This window comes from Hemicordylus capensis, chromosome 7 (genome assembly GCF_027244095.1).
Source record: "Hemicordylus capensis ecotype Gifberg chromosome 7, rHemCap1.1.pri, whole genome shotgun sequence".
In the NCBI taxonomy this organism is placed as follows: domain Eukaryota; kingdom Metazoa; phylum Chordata; class Lepidosauria; order Squamata; family Cordylidae; genus Hemicordylus; species Hemicordylus capensis.
The window spans coordinates 23,766,024-23,780,896 of NC_069663.1; the positions used below are offsets into that span (position 1 = coordinate 23,766,024).

At 47.3% G+C, this 14,873-nt stretch overlaps 2 protein-coding genes and 1 long non-coding RNA gene across 7 annotated transcripts in view; 2 read left to right on the forward strand and 1 right to left on the reverse strand.

Moving 5' to 3' along the window:
- Window positions 1–1,028: 1,028 nt before the first annotated feature.
- LOC128332973 (uncharacterized) lies at window positions 1,029–4,740 on the reverse strand. Of its 2 annotated transcripts, none has more exons than XR_008310799.1 (3): window positions 4,607–4,740; window positions 1,900–2,097; window positions 1,029–1,493 (listed from the first exon to the last, which is right to left on the reverse strand). It is a non-coding gene; the product is annotated as an uncharacterized LOC128332973 (long non-coding RNA). The 2 variants fall into 2 exon arrangements; XR_008310800.1 differs by having other exon boundaries at window positions 4,534–4,650.
- On the forward strand, window positions 4,683–12,035 carry ZNF574 (zinc finger protein 574). 4 transcript variants are annotated; one of them, XM_053267846.1, is made up of 3 exons: window positions 4,683–4,850; window positions 5,682–5,804; window positions 8,624–12,035. In XM_053267846.1, exon 3 carries the CDS (start codon window positions 8,641–8,643, stop codon window positions 11,311–11,313), a length of 2,673 nt encoding a protein of 890 aa, XP_053123821.1. In that variant the 5' UTR covers window positions 4,683–4,850; window positions 5,682–5,804; window positions 8,624–8,640; the 3' UTR covers window positions 11,314–12,035. The 4 variants fall into 4 exon arrangements, with proteins under 4 accessions (XP_053123821.1, XP_053123820.1, XP_053123822.1 ...); XM_053267845.1 differs by lacking the exon at window positions 4,683–4,850 and adding an exon at window positions 4,857–4,912; XM_053267847.1 differs by lacking the exon at window positions 4,683–4,850 and adding an exon at window positions 4,995–5,018.
- Window positions 12,036–13,372: 1,337 nt separating this feature from the next.
- The window catches only part of GRIK5 (glutamate ionotropic receptor kainate type subunit 5), a 65,195-nt gene continuing 63,694 nt past the window's right edge, over window positions 13,373–14,873 (forward strand). The window contains exon 1 of the mRNA XM_053267842.1: window positions 13,373–13,515. The gene's annotated coding sequence lies outside the window, so the exon portion shown is untranslated. The remainder of the gene's footprint in view (window positions 13,516–14,873) is intronic.

A 14,873-nucleotide genomic window follows, 5' to 3' on the forward strand; every position in this document is an offset into this window, starting at 1 on the left:
CACCTGTGCCTCCAAGGACAGCATCGGGTCCAGAAGCACTCCCCCAGCTGTGGACTTTGTCTTTCAGGGGGAGTGTGACCCTGTCCAACCAGATTTACCTCACTATTCAGACGATCATTTTTACCAACCCAGAGCACTTCCGTCTTATCTGGATTCAGTTTCAGCTTGAATGCCCCCATCCAGTCTGTTTGCTGCATTATTTGTATGTGCGCTGGGCTTGCAGAGCCAAGCAGTGGCTCTGCTCGTCTGTCAGGACCAGATTAGTCCATCTCTCCAAGTCAATCTGCAACCATTGCATTAATCCATCAGTTACAATACGTGTGCCATTTAAATAGCATCTCATTGTGACTCTCCAGTGGTTTCTGATTTGTCCCAGACATTCTTTGTGGTTAATTCTAGCCTTTTGAGTCTCTAAAAACGTAGGAAATTCCACTTGTTCTGCCAGAGATTCTCTGTGCTAATCAAACACGGCTGATCATAGTCACTACAGATGATTTTCAGAAGTCCTATGAAGTCCTTAGCCCCTACTATTGACTTGAGGCCACTAATTGATCTACAATATTACTGAATCCCTAAGATAATATTCTACTCATTTAATTAGGTTATCGCAAAAAGCTCCCCCTGACTGGGTTGTCCTGGTCTGCAACATATCTGTAGGGTTTTACAAAATGTACTGCCCCAGACTCATTCAAAGGTGTCTTCTTTTGATACAGAAATATTTATATTCATGTTTTCTTTGTTTCCCCTACTGTGTGTGTGTGGCAAGCTCTTCTTAATTTGTCATGTTGTCTCCGTTGTTGTTTGTCAACACAAACACAGTTTCGCCTCCCAGAGCACATTATCCTTCCTTTGGGCAAGGTAGAAAAGATGCAATTGCTGCTGTGATAGGTGACATTTGATCCAGAAATGAGGGAGCTTTTGAAAAAGGACACACACACACACACAAACACACACACACTCTTTCATGCAGAGCGATATTTCAAGTTCAAGTAATTGAATGGCTTTTTAAAAAAAGGAATGAAGCAAGATTCAAATTAATAAACATCTACATTTTTCTAGGCCTTTTTATTTTCAGAGGGGGAAGGCTAGCCCAAGGCTTGCAGGGAGGAAAACTATTTAGCATGGTATTCTGCAAAGATTCTTATCTTTATCCCATGTTTCTTCAATCAAAATCAAGGCAGCTTACTGTATTTGCCTTAATCAAAGACTAGATTTTTTTCAAGTCATCTTAAATTCAAACTCCTCTTCCTTTGGGTAAATAAGAGTATAACCTGAAATTAACCTCTGCTTTTTAAGGGGCTCGTAAATTCAGAGTCATCTTGTATTCAGGTGAATATGGTACATAAGGTTCTCAGATGGTCTTCTATCTGGACAATGACCAGTCCTGGGTGCTTTCCAGACTAGCTGCTCATCAGCAGCAAAATGCCTCCGTTCGGGCAAGTCGCATTCAGAACGTAAACAGCAGGAGGAGCAGTCTTGCAGCAACTAACAACCTGAAAAAACAAACAGCAACATTTTCACGCCGGATATACGACATCCTTGCTCTATATCACAGCAATTAAATTTGCAACAAGGCATTGGAAATGTGAATGACACCCTGCTGTCCGCGTAGGGACTGTGGTATGCTGACACAGGAAGTGTGGAAGCACACTTCCGAGATTTGTCCTGACCCCGTTGTAGGGTCTAGGAAAGCACCCTGGTCCAGGCTAGCTTTAGCAAGTTGCTACAGTCTGCACTGGACTGTACTCTACTTTTATAACAGCAGTCGGATTTCTTCAGTCATGCATGTCTACCTTTTTTTTTTTAAACTAGACTCCCAGTGGTCCATCTATGTGCTTTAAATGTACAAAGCAGTAGCAAATAAGTTCAAAATCTCTTTACAGCAAAGGCATAGCTTACCTGTGTTAAATGATTCTGAATATTCCTTCTTGTTTAAGGGCAAAATAAGTGCTTGGCTAGATCAGATGCCAGGGCTGGCCATATTATGAAGCAGGCTGCTTCAAACCGCAGACTGGGACTAGTTCTTAGCAGTGGTGCAACAGCACCTCACTCCATGATGGCCTGCAAAGAAGGAAGCCGCACTGGTTTCTCTCTTCCCTAAAAGAAAATGAAAGGAGGGAGATTTGAAATGAGGAAGGAATTGTAGGACATGATTTTAATGGGAAGAGAAAAGGGGGAGAAAGCAGGAAACTGAAGGGGTACGACATGGAGGCCTGCTTTAGGTAGCAAGATGTCATGGGCCAGCCAGGCCAGTCTAGTGTGACTCCTTTGCAAAGAACCCCAGGAATCAGTAGGTTCACCAAAGGCTAGCCAATGGTTTGCTAGCGGACCTTTCATTACTTACATTTCTGTCCCCTTATTCTAGAAGACAGCAGTTTCTATAATTAGCATAATCTTCTCCATTCTTTGTTACGGCTTTAAATACTTGATCATTATTTAACCATTTTGCTTTGTTTTCTTTGGACTGGTCAAATGTCAACTCCTCAATGAATCAAACCATTGTGGCCAGATTCAGTGCCAGACAGGGTGCTTTTGCATCTTTTATAACTCCATAGAAGAGGTATGATATATGCATTCATTAATATTTATTCCATAATTATAATGTTTGAAATAATTTTAAAAAAATATGAGTTGGGTGTCCATGTAGAAAGAAAAACACACATGGAGTAAAAGTACTCAGTATCATCCTTTCAACATTTTGAGCATTAGTTGGCCTAGAAAAAGACATAATTGAATTCACTCAGGCAAAAAATGTATCTACTAGAGTTTCTTTGTTTTGGAAATGATGGAATACCTCATCCTAAAAAAAAAGAAAAGGAAAGAAATAATCCCTCCATCCTAAATTCAGTTATCACAAACTCCATTCTCTGAATTAGTTTTGTCTTCTTTATGGATCTATGTCAGTGTAATGCTACATAAATGGCATCTCATTTAGTTGAACATGTAATTATCCATATGTTTTTCAGCGGTTATTCAGATAAATTAAGTGGTACTGTGTATCAGTGAATCCCTAAATACTTATAAACACTGAATGCATTTTAAATGCTATTGTAGAAAAAGCTAGAGCATTTCACTGTGTTCCTGAGTATTATGTAGATTCTTTACCATCTGTAACACAAATAGCTTTAAAAACAAAACATTCAACAGGTAGAAATGTATTCAGCATAGACCTGGTTTGCTTTCATAGTTGCACAGAAGGAAAAAAGATTGAAAGCGAATGCAACATATTTTCCTTTAGGTGCCACAAGACTCTTGTTATTGCTGCAGCAGTCTAACACGGCCACCCTGCTAAGGATGGTTATCCTAAACATCGAGGTTCAATGTAGCTATAAGGGCTGTAAGTTTATTTTATGTATACCCCATGCTTCTTCTAAGGTTCTAAGTATACATGGTTCTTCTGTTTGTCCCAACAACCCTAATTTAAGGTGAGTGTGTGGGGTCGGTGTCGACTCCTGGCACCCAAAGAGTCCTGTGGTTGTCTTTGGTACAATACAGGAGCGGTTTACCATTGCCTCCTCCCGCGCAGGATGAGATGATGCCTTTCAGCATCGGTCTTGTGGTAGCAAGCATGAACTGTCCCCCTAGCTAAGCAGGGTCTGCCCTAGTTGCTTATGAATGGGAGACTAGAAGTGTGAGCACTGTAAGAGATTCCCCTTAGGAGATGGAGCCGCTCTGGGAATTGCATCTAGGTTCCCAGTTCCTTCCCTGGCAGCATCTCCAAGATAGGACAAGATTTTTTTTTTTAATAGGACAAGATTCATTTCATTTTTTTCAAACTACGAAAGCATATAGTACGTTTCCAAAGCACAATTATATACAAAGTGGTTGTTTGTACATGATATATCTACAAAGATTTACACATAAGGATTTGGAAACCCACAAGGTTATGAGGTATATGCAGGTAATACTGTAACTCGGGGTGTGTGTGTGGGGGGATTACAAGGGACATCAGGTAATGGGGGGGGGTTACATCCAACGTCCATTTCCATAATTTGTCCCATTGCTGTTTAGAAGAGATACTCTTGTCTTTTTGCACATAACCAAACTTTTCCAGAAGAGATTTACTGTCTCATCTGCGTGAACCTAGGGCTGAGAGAGATTCCTGCCTGCAACCTTGGAGAAGCCGCTGCCAGTCTGTGTAGACAATACTGAGCTAGATGGACCAATAGTCTGACTCAGTATATGGCAGCTTCATATAAATTTTTACTATGCTTTTTGCTACCACTATTCAGCCTCACTTAAGATTTCTTTACTTCATGAGCTGAGCTTGGGGGGGGGGGGCATTTTAAAATCTTGTCTCTGGGCCCACTCCAACCTTGCTACGCCCCTGGGCAGCTTCCTATGTTCCTGTCTCAAGACACGTGTAACCCACACTGACTCTCATCATGCAACCCTCCTAGACGTTTACTCAGACGTAAGTAGTCCCATAATCCACGGGGCTTACTCCCAATTAAATGCACCCACAGCAAAGCTGCAGGAGTCCCTAGCCCATAGGGTTTGTTAGGAGAGGAACTATGCGCCCCCTTTGCATACTTTATTCTACCCCCTGGTACTTTGGTTTGATCCAACCGCCACTTTCACTCCCCGCCGCTATTTAAACCCTCACATTTGGTACGACCCAGCCGGCCGGTTCCCTCGCTTTTCCCTTCTGCCCCGCCCACTTCCTCACCCCCGCAGGGGCAGAGTTGCTCTGGCGGAGGGACTACGTCACTGTGAAATCGCCCTATACGGAGCCCGACGGGTTCGGGCAAAAGCTCGCGCGTCGCGCAGGGAGGAGGCCGCTGACTGGGCGAGCCGTTCGAGTAAGGCGCGCCTGGATTGGCTGGACGCTGTGATCCAATGGAGAGACGGTTTGTTCTGGGAGGAGGGTGCGCGAGAAGGCTGGGTTGTGGGGGACAGAAGGGAGGAAAAGGTGAGGCGAGGGGGGCGGGGGAGTCCTTCCTCCGGTGTAGTGGGGGTGCCCCATGCGAGATGGGGGGAGAAGAAGAAGAAGAAGGGGAAGCGGCCCCCACCTAGGGGTGTGGTGCAGGGAGGGGGAGCGAGACTCCCTCATATCGCAAGGGTGGGGGTGGGCTGAGCACTCTGTGCTGGGGGGGGGGAGTGGCGAGGTGGAAGGTTTGGAGGGTGCGCTTCCTCCATGCGCAAAGTGTGGGCGGAGGGTATTACGTGGCTCTGGGGAGTAGCCCCCCCCGGAGGAGGTGAGGTGGAGGATTTGGGTAGGTGGGAGTGGATGGAGCTGTGGGCGGGAAGAGGGATCACGTAGGCGCTGCAGCCAGGATCCAGAAGATGCATCTGAGGAAGTGGGCTTCGGCTCATGAAAGCTTATGCCACAATAATATGTAAGCCTTTGAGGCGCCACAAAATACTGAGGGCAGAGAGGAGGGGGCTGTCTTCAAAAGCTAACTGCAGGGAAGGAGGTCTTGCACGGAGTGAGAGCCCCTCTCCTCAGCAGGTGGGGGGAAAGGTGTAGTGTCTGGGAGCAAAGCTGGGAGCCATCTCAAGTTCAGGAGAAGGCTTGTGTGAGCTGCTGAGGAAGGAATTGCCCTGACTCAGAGGGTGGGGTTGTTGGGGGTTAAGGAGGCCTTTCTCCCCATAGAGCATTGGGGAATAATTCCTGAAAGGAATGGTAGACCTGTAGCCTCCCCTGCCTTCTAATTGTTATGGTCTCTTTTTAACTAAAGTTTTCCAAAGTTTCTGCAAGGATCATCTTCTGCAAGGCTTGGTGTGCTGAAGCAGTCCAGATTGGATGGGTTTCTAGAGCCACAAGCCCTTCTGGGGCTGCTTGCTGGCTTCACGCCTGGAAGGTATGTAAATAAACCAGATTCACCCTGAATAGCTTTACAGATAACAGTTGGTAAAGTGGAGAAAAATAACTATTTTAAAAAAACAACAATGAAGATTGAAATTTAAGATTCAGTTATATAAATTATTTTTGTAGAGTCTGGTTTAGATTGAAATCTGAATATAATACAAATGGAGACAACTCTATAAACTATCTTTAAACTAAATCCATGATGCTTTAGCAAATGTGCTAAGTTAAAATGTGAATTATCTGGGAAAATATCTGCTCTGAGGTCAAGCATTATAAATATGATGTAATGTGTTGTATACTCTTATTTAGCAATGCTGAAAACTAGGAATATTGTTTCAATTCAGATTTGGGGCATTTAGAATTCTTGTCTTTTTCGTGGTTTTTTGTGTTGTTTTTGAACATCTAACCCCCATACCATAAGGGAAATAGCTTTTCAAATCCCCTGTATATTGGAAATTGGGTTGTTGGTATCCCACCTCCCCACCCCATGTCACTTTGGACATTAATTGAACCTCTTTTGCAACCCTTTTGCCTAGTTTGGAGAGAACTTATGAAAGTTCTCTTTAGATTTCACCATCCTGAATAATTTAGTGTCATCCTCAACTTTGGCTACTTTACTACTCAGTTCAATGTGGTTATACATAAACTACATAAATATATAACACAAAGTTCAACAACCACAAGTTAAAAACTCTTTCTGATTCAGAAGGATAGCAAGTGAGTTAGGGCTTCTTGATTTGAGGATCCTATTCAGTTGATTTCATGAACGAGAGCTCTTTCTGGAGAGTTAATGAACAAGTTAAATAGCTCCTGTCTCAACACAGACCCTTGATGTAGGGGAAAGGTGCCACATCTCATTGACTACTTGGGTTTCGAAGTGTCCTCTTATCCAAATCTTTGATGAGGGATTTTGTATACTTGGACTTGCAAAAAGCTTTTGATAAGGTGGCTTCTGTCTATGTGCTCATTGATGCTCTCAAGCAATTCTAAAAGTCTGATGAGGGTGGGCTTCTCCTTTGCAGAAGTCATGCTGGTTATTTGGGCTCTGGCCTTAAACTTGATTTAAATGAAATGGTTGTGTTCTTGGTTATTGTAATGGATGTGCGAGAGACTTGGATCACTTTGATTTAAATCGGCTTGACTAGTGGCTTTGTAGGATGGGATTACAATGTTGTATGTGACAAAATAACCCTGAAATCAAGGCAGGTGCAAAGATGGTGTGGGAGATACACTCGGTGGTTTCTGCATCACACTGAAGAGAAAGAACAGAGGCTATTCCTTTGCAAAACCAGGTTTTTATTAACTTAGCACTTGTATAGTGCTAACCTCATATTTTCATGACTTCATATAAGTACCTTTCTGAGAGAATCAAATAATCAAACACTACCACTTGTTACAAGGAAAAGTCATCTGTAATATTTTATTTTCATTCCTCCTTACAGTAAAATTAAAACCAAACTAGCCGCTAAAATCTGCTCTTCAATCTTGGTCCCACCGATTTAAAATTTGTCTCCAACTAATTTAAAGCTGTATTTGGTTTGCCTGCTGATTAGGGCTGTAAACCAATGTTGGGAGTAAGTGCCATTCAGTTCAGTAAGGCAACCAGTGGTCCCTCTAATTTTTTTCATCTCTGTGTGGAATGAGTTTAGTTATGGATGGCAGTATCAAGGCACTGTGTGCGCACATGCAGTCAGGGTGGGGCCTTCCTATTTCAACCTGAACGGGATCTAAAATTAACTGAGCGGACATCAGAAAACTTGTGAGCGTGCGCACATGCTCACGCCTTAGAGGGAACAGTGCTTTTGACTAAACTGAGCTACAAAATTGTTAAATCTTGCAGATTTACTTCTTACTGTTTCAGTTTCTTCTTGCTCTGGTAACCCATGAATAATCTTTACTCCTTTAGCTTCCTAATCCGGCATATTTTAGAGTAGGTCTGTCACTTGGTTAATCAACTGAGCTTTTAAAAATTGATTAACTCTGTATTTGAAAAGTATAAGGTTACCTGAAAAGATGTTTTCAGTCATTTAATCCAGTGATCTTTTTTGCAAAGTCTAGAAGCCAGCAGCAGCTCCCACTGACACTAAGTGTGGCTTCCTGACTAATTGTGAAGTGCAGTACTCAGCCCCCCGGCACAGTGTGGAGGCTGTCTTTTCCACTGTGCAGAGCCCAGCACCAATAGGACTTCTTTAAGGGAAACAGAACCCTCTTTAGCCTCAGGGCCATCTTGGAAATCAAAGTGATCCAAAGATCTCTCTAGGAAAGTATTGAGAAGGACTACACTTCCCAGTGCTCTGTACATGCCTTCCAAATTGGCACTGGCAATTGACAGGGCTCTGCATCTTAAAAGTCCACCCCCGCTCCCAGGTGCTGGGCATCATGCAGTACTCCAACATGGAGATTGGCACAGTGGGAAGTGGCTTTCACATCAGAGTTGTGTCTCCCCCCCCCGCCCCACAAGTGGCACCCCTGCTACCTGGGCAAAAGGCACCTTTTTAACGTGGTGATTCTCTTTATTGAGCAGTGGGAGAGTAACTGGCCCTGTCCACCCCCAGCACAGGACCTCCAGTGACTGTTGCTGGTGTCTATCTTATGTTTCTTTCTAGATTGTGAGCCCTTTGGGGACAGGGAGCCATTTTAGTTAGTTAGTTAGTTAGTCTCTCTGTAAAACCACTTTGGAAACTTTTGATGAAAAGTGGTAATAAATACTTTGGTTTTGTTGTTGCTTGATAAAGATCACTGATTTAATAAACGTTTTTGCTGTAGTCAAGATTATTTACTAATTCTCTTCTCTCTTGGTCCTCCCAACAGGTTGGGAGACTTCTTCCATGATGGCAGAATCAGCTGAAGAAACACTGTTATACGTGGAGCATCGCTATGTCTGCTCCGAATGCAGCCAGCAGTTTAGCTCCTTGGAAGAAGCCCTGGTACATCAGCAGAGCCACCTATGCTCCCAAGAGCAGCAGTATGAGGTGGTGGGGCTGGCGGAAGCTGGGCTGGTGGCAAGTGGCGAGGCTGGTCTCTATCAGACCGTGACTGTGCAGGAGAGCCAGTACCAGTGTCTGGAGTGTGGCCAGATCCTCCTCTCTCCAGGTCAGTTGCTGGAACACCAGGAGATGCACCTCAAGATGGTGACCCAGGAGCCAGAGCCCGTGCTGAAACCTCTGAGCTCCAGTCAGATCCACTATGAGTGCATAGAATGCAAGGCTCTATTCAACAGTCAGGATGTGTGGCTTGCCCACCGGCAGACCCACCGCAAACCTCCAGAGCCACCAGCCCCTCCTCCTCAGAGCCATGCACTAGTAAACCTGGAGCACTCGTACCGGAAGCCGGAAGATGGGACCGAGTCGGGCGGAGCAGTGCAGCTGCTGCTCTACGAGTGTGGAGAGTGTTTCCAGTTGTTCCAGTCAACAGCAGACTTCCTAGAGCACCAAACCATGCACCACGTCATTGCACCACCCCCTGGGCCTCGAGCCAGAGAGCAGCCCGTGCCCTCCTCTGCAGAGCCCAAGGATCCACTACCGCCACCGCCACTAAGCTTAATGGGTGTTCACAACGGGGCGGTGGCCCCACCAGCCCCGCCCAGCGTTACGGCCACCGATCACAGCTATGAGCTGAAGAATACCCCGGGGGATCAGACCCCCCGCAAAGTGAAGCAGGCCGCCAAGGAGCACTCGTGCACCGAGTGTGAGCAGCCGTTCCCTTCCGCCCACAAGCTCCAGCTGCACATGAAGAGCCATCGGCAAGGTACCTTCAAGTGCCCGCTCTGCAGCAAAGTGCTGGCGTCTCCAGCAGAACTTGAGAAGCACCGGGAGGAGCACAGCGGGGAGTCGCGCTTCCTGTGTGTGGACTGCGGTCTGGGATTTGGCACCGAGGCCGTGCTGTTGTCCCACCGCCGCACGCACTCTTCGAACCCCCTGTACCGCTGCGCTTGCGGGAAGACCTTCATCAATATGACCAAGTTCCTCTACCATCGGCGCTCCCACAGTGCCAATTCAACCCAGATCCATGAGTTGCCTGCCTCTCCTTCTGAGGACCAGCATCTTGAGGACGAGCCCTCTGAGCCCCCAGAGCTGCCCGAGGAACAGCAAGAAGTGATTCCGTTGGCCATCATCTGCTCCGTGGACAACGTCGCCGCTGTTGTTGACAGCAACGCCAAGGAGCAGAAGTCTGAGGAGTTCCAGTGCCCCATGTGTAGCAAGACCTTCCCCAAGCAGGCGCAGCTGTCCCGCCACCAGCGCTTTGCTCACAAGATGGAGCGCCGCCACAAGTGTCTGACCTGCGGCAAGATGTTCAAGAAGAAGTCCCACATGCGCAACCACCTCCTGACCCACACTGGGGAAAGGCCGTATCACTGCAAGGAGTGTGGGAAGAGCTTCAACTCTCCAGCCAACTTGCAGCGCCACCGCCTGACGCACACGGGGGAGCGTCCTTACCGCTGTGACATCTGCCAGAAGTGCTTCACGCAGTCGTCCACCCTGCAGCAGCACCTCCTGGTGCACAGCCGCCACTACCCTTACAAGTGTCAGGAGTGTGGCAGCGTCTTCCACCGGCCTTACCGCCTGCTCATGCACCGCTACCACCACACGGGGGAGTACCCCTACAAGTGCCAGACCTGTGGCCGTTCCTTCCTGCTTCGCCGCCTGCTGGAGGTCCACCAGCTGAGCCACACGGGCCAGCAGCCCCATCGCTGCACGTCTGGCTGCGGGGCTGCCTTTGTCACCGCCGAGCAGCTGAAGGAGCACAAATGTGGCAAGATGAGCCGCCACTTTGAGTGCTCCGTCTGCGGCAAGAAAGTTGGCTCGACTGCGCAGCTGAGGGCCCACGAACGGCTCCACGGGGACATCCAGGCTCCAGAAGGGGTGGAAGAGGAGCCCCCGATGCTCGAACCGCCCCCGCCCCGGCCCCGGCGCCCCACCTGCCCCAAGACTTTTGAATGCGGTGACTGCAAGAAACTGTTCAGCACGGAGACGTCACTGCAGGTCCACCGCCGCATCCACACCGGTGAGCGCCCCTATCCTTGCCCGGATTGTGGGAAGGCCTTCCGGCAGTCCACGCACCTCAAGGATCACCTGCGCCTGCACACGGGGGAGAAGCCCTTCAAATGTGACGAGTGTGGGAAAGCGTTCACCATAGCTGTGCGCCTGGCTGAGCACAAGCGGATTCACACAGGCGAGCGCCCGTACAATTGTGATGCTTGTGGCAAGGCGTACCGCTCCTTCTCCAACCTCTGGAAGCACCGCAAGATGCATCAGCAGCAGCGCTTGCAGCACGAGCAAGAGGTCATGGCAGAAGCTGTTGCTGCGGCCGCCGCCGCTGCTGCCGCAGCAGCAACAGCAACTTCATCAGCCGCCTCCTCCTCCAACGAGCCAGTCTACAGCAACACCGTTACTATTATGGAGACCATCCCAGTGGTGGAAACCATTGAAATCTACCCAACTGATGCAGGGGTTCACTTTGAAAACATCCAGGTGGAGAATGTCCAGATTGGGGGAGTTTGAGTGGGGCTGGGGGGAGTAAGGAGGGCCAGCTGGTCACCCTATGTGGACTGGGAGCTGCTGCTCTCTGGCTCCCCCTTATGGGGCTTTGGTGTTAGCTGTCCTGACGGCTACACCCTAGCTTTTATCTATGCTCTCTCTGCTGTCCACATCCTGGTCCTTCCAGTTGGCTGTTTCTGGAATATGGTTGCATCATCTTTTCTTCCCTGACAGATTGGGTGGCTTTTTTTTTTTTTTTTGGTCCTCCCTGTCACTCATTCAGGGCAGTGGTGCTGTTGGCTCAGACACTCCACACCACTTTGGGCACTGATCCTCCATCTCCCTTGTGTTTGCCAGTCCTTTCACACCCTACTATATGAAGCGTGGCTTTTCTTTGAGAACTCGGACGGACTCGAATGCCCAAGAGCAGCCTTCTCCATGGCTGAGGCCCTCAAAATGCTAAATCGGTTTTTTGTTTCCTAGGGAGCTCCAGGGAATGCCCCTCACCCCCGCTGGGGTTCAGTCTGGATTGTAAATACCTCTTGACTGGGCTTCCCTTCTTCACTTTGGGAGTCTCTCCATGTGTGCTGTTGATCCCACTCTCCCAGCGATTCTCCCCCTCACCCCCCCGATTCATGGCAGCAGGTGTTTTTTTTTAAATTTTATTTCTTGCTAACTGGATTCCTCCCTATGGCCGCGGGAGCATTTTGTTATTTAGTATTAAAATTAAACAGAAATCAAAGCTCTCATGATCTTGAAGTGTGTTCTTTTGTACTAAGAAAGAGAGAAAATTCCCCTGTGGAGCTACAGTAGATGTGGGCAGGTGTCTGGGCAGGGTTGGGTTAGAAGAGTAAGACTCTCCAATTAATTGGATGAATTTTTAATTTATCTGCACTTTTAATTGATCATTGAAATACATTTTTTTTTTTGGAGTGGCAAAATTTAGTTAGAAATCCACTTGTAAATTTTTTTACAGATTTGATTGGAACTTTGCTAGTTAAGATTGAGTGCCAGGCCCCAACGCTTGCACAGTTCGCTCAATAAAAGGTGCCTTCTTGATAGCTTTCAGTTTAATAACCAAATGCTGCTCTGCTCTATTAGAAGGAAAGAGCACTTTGAAGTTTGTTTTTTTCAATTCCGCCCCCAGTAACAGGAGAATCAAATAGCCTCTAAATAAATAAGCAGCTGCACCTTTAAATCTGAGCACCACCAAATAAAACTGGGTGGCCACTGGGTTAACTTGATTGATCTACTGATTAAAATTTCAGCCAAAAATCGGAGGTTTTTGTTGGACGGGGGTGGGGTGTTCGTATCCGCCTATTATCCCAGACGATTATACCAGTTTGCTTTGAAGTTGGGCATGAGTTTATCTTTCCAGGCAGAGGAGTTAGCTGTTAAAAGAATTTTATCCTGGTGAGGCTATTTCTATGGAATGCTTTTTTAAAAAAAGTGTGTCAGCCTTGCAGGCCTTTGTTACCACCCGCAAACGGTTTTTTGGGTCGGAGGTTGCAGTTTTGCATCATGTCCGCTAGGTGGGGCAGTTAATACTGCCTTGCTGGATTTGACCAGGAATCGGTTTGGCTCAGCAATTTGTCTCCACCAACAGCCGGCTGGACATTTCAGGAGAGGTTGCAAGCAGGATGTAATGGAGATAACTCCTCTGGTGTCTTTCCCCAGTTTCTGGTAATCGGGAGGTATTGTGCTGTCTTTGGGGGCTTCATTTTAGCCATCCTAGCAGACCGCCATTCATATTCTTGGCTTGTTCATTTTTTAAGGCAGTGAGTAAAGGTTAAATCATATCTTTGAGTTGCAAATTTAGAGGGCAAAGGGGGAGAGAGTTGATGCACTGGCAACACAGGGCATTGGCTTCTCTGCCAGTCCCACTTCATGTGATGTCTTAGGAAAATGTGAACACACCCCTTCCTGCTGTGTCTTCCTGTTGGTCTGTCTCATGTGGAGAAGCTACCATTCTGTGCCACAAAAAACTTGAATTCTTTGTTCAGGAAATCTGGACTAGAAGACATTGGTCATGAAGCTTGCATGCCGTTCTTTAACTTGCATGTTTTACCTTGCAGAATTTGGACAATTCCCTTGTCCCCCTTTGCAATGGGAGGATTTCCAGTAGAACATTTTGATTAGAAAATAGTTGTCTGGGCCAGAAAAATGAGTGTTGAGAGGAAGGGCTGAGTAAAGCTTCATCCACTGACCACCAGAGACCCTCCTCAGGTACAAAATGTTTGCCTTTAGTATATATATACTTTTAACTCCTCCCTCCCTCCCCCTCTACTTTGCTGTCTTGAGAATTGGAAATTTATGTGACCCTTTACAATGGGAGAGACGGTGTGTATTTGCGGGCTATGCACTCCTTGGCTTTCTCCTCCAAGGGTAAATCTAGTTATAGCTAAAGGTTTCTTCTGGGTGCCTGTCTCTCTTAGCCAGCCTCCTGCTTGCCCTGTAACTGACCAATGAAGCAATCAAGTCTCAGTAGCAGTTCCCCTCCCAGACTGCCTGGGGCCCTGGAGACAAGCTTCCTTTCACCACTACCACCCCACCTCCCTGCCTTTCTTCATATCGTCCTGCGGAGGTGGGAGGAGAAGGGTCACTGAGTCTTTGAGAGGAAGAGGGGAAGAGGCAGTACTTTGATGCTTCCCATAATAAGCTTTGTCTCTTTCAACTCCAGTACCCTGCTGGTCAAGGAGCTGGCCATGGTGCTGGGGACACCAGCTGGAAGAAGCTTCAGTCACTGAAATGCCCATCAGAGTGTCTTTGTGCTCACATGTGCACACTTTCTATCCTCCCAGGGCCGAGAGCAGTTTCTCTGCGGTGCTTTTTGATGAGCCATTTTCAGTGGTGTCACGACAGCTCGAGGAAGGATCTCGTTCTGGTCATTTCTTTCTTTCCACTTGGCTGCAGAGTTGCTGCTGCTTCCTCAGCTTAGCTGCGTCCTTGATGCCCCCAGATTTCCACCTCTGGCACATTCACTCACCTTCCAGTTCAACAGCACACATTAAAGATGTGCTAATGCAATATTAATTGTGGAGGAAGGAGAGGCGTTCCCCCCCCTTTCTTCCCGTTAAAGAGATCTGGCGATCCGAGACTTCCGAGTGCTTTTTCTGCGTTTAAAAGGTTAGACATGATGGCTTTGGGAATTGTCTCTAAGCCAAAACTCCCAATGCCTGCCTGGAGCGACTGTGTGCGTAACTTCACCATTCCTTTCAGAGGAGGGGGAAGCTCTCCATGAGACGTTTTGTTGCCTGGGTGGGGGCTGTTTTCGGCTGTTGGAAAAGGGACCCCCCTTGCACATAGTGGAGCTCTTCCATCTGCAAGGAGCCATGGCTCAAGAATATTGTCTTGGGCTGATGTCCGGAATAACCCCCCCCCCCTCGTTTCCCCCCTGTTGATTTCTGGAGTAACTCCCCCCCTGTTGAACAGAGAGGGTGGGGAGGGCTGGAAACAAAAAGGGGAATCCTCACATCCTTAGCAGATCTTTTCAGGATGTGGGGGAAACTTGTGTCCCCAACCTTCCACGCCTCCACTTGAATTTCTGCAGTATTAAAGTCATCTGCGCAGATAGTACGGACATC

Coding starts and splice junctions, on each gene's coding strand:
- ZNF574 (XM_053267846.1), top strand. CDS start 8,641: ATGATGGCAGAATCAGCTGAAGAAACACTGTTATACGTGGAGCATCGC.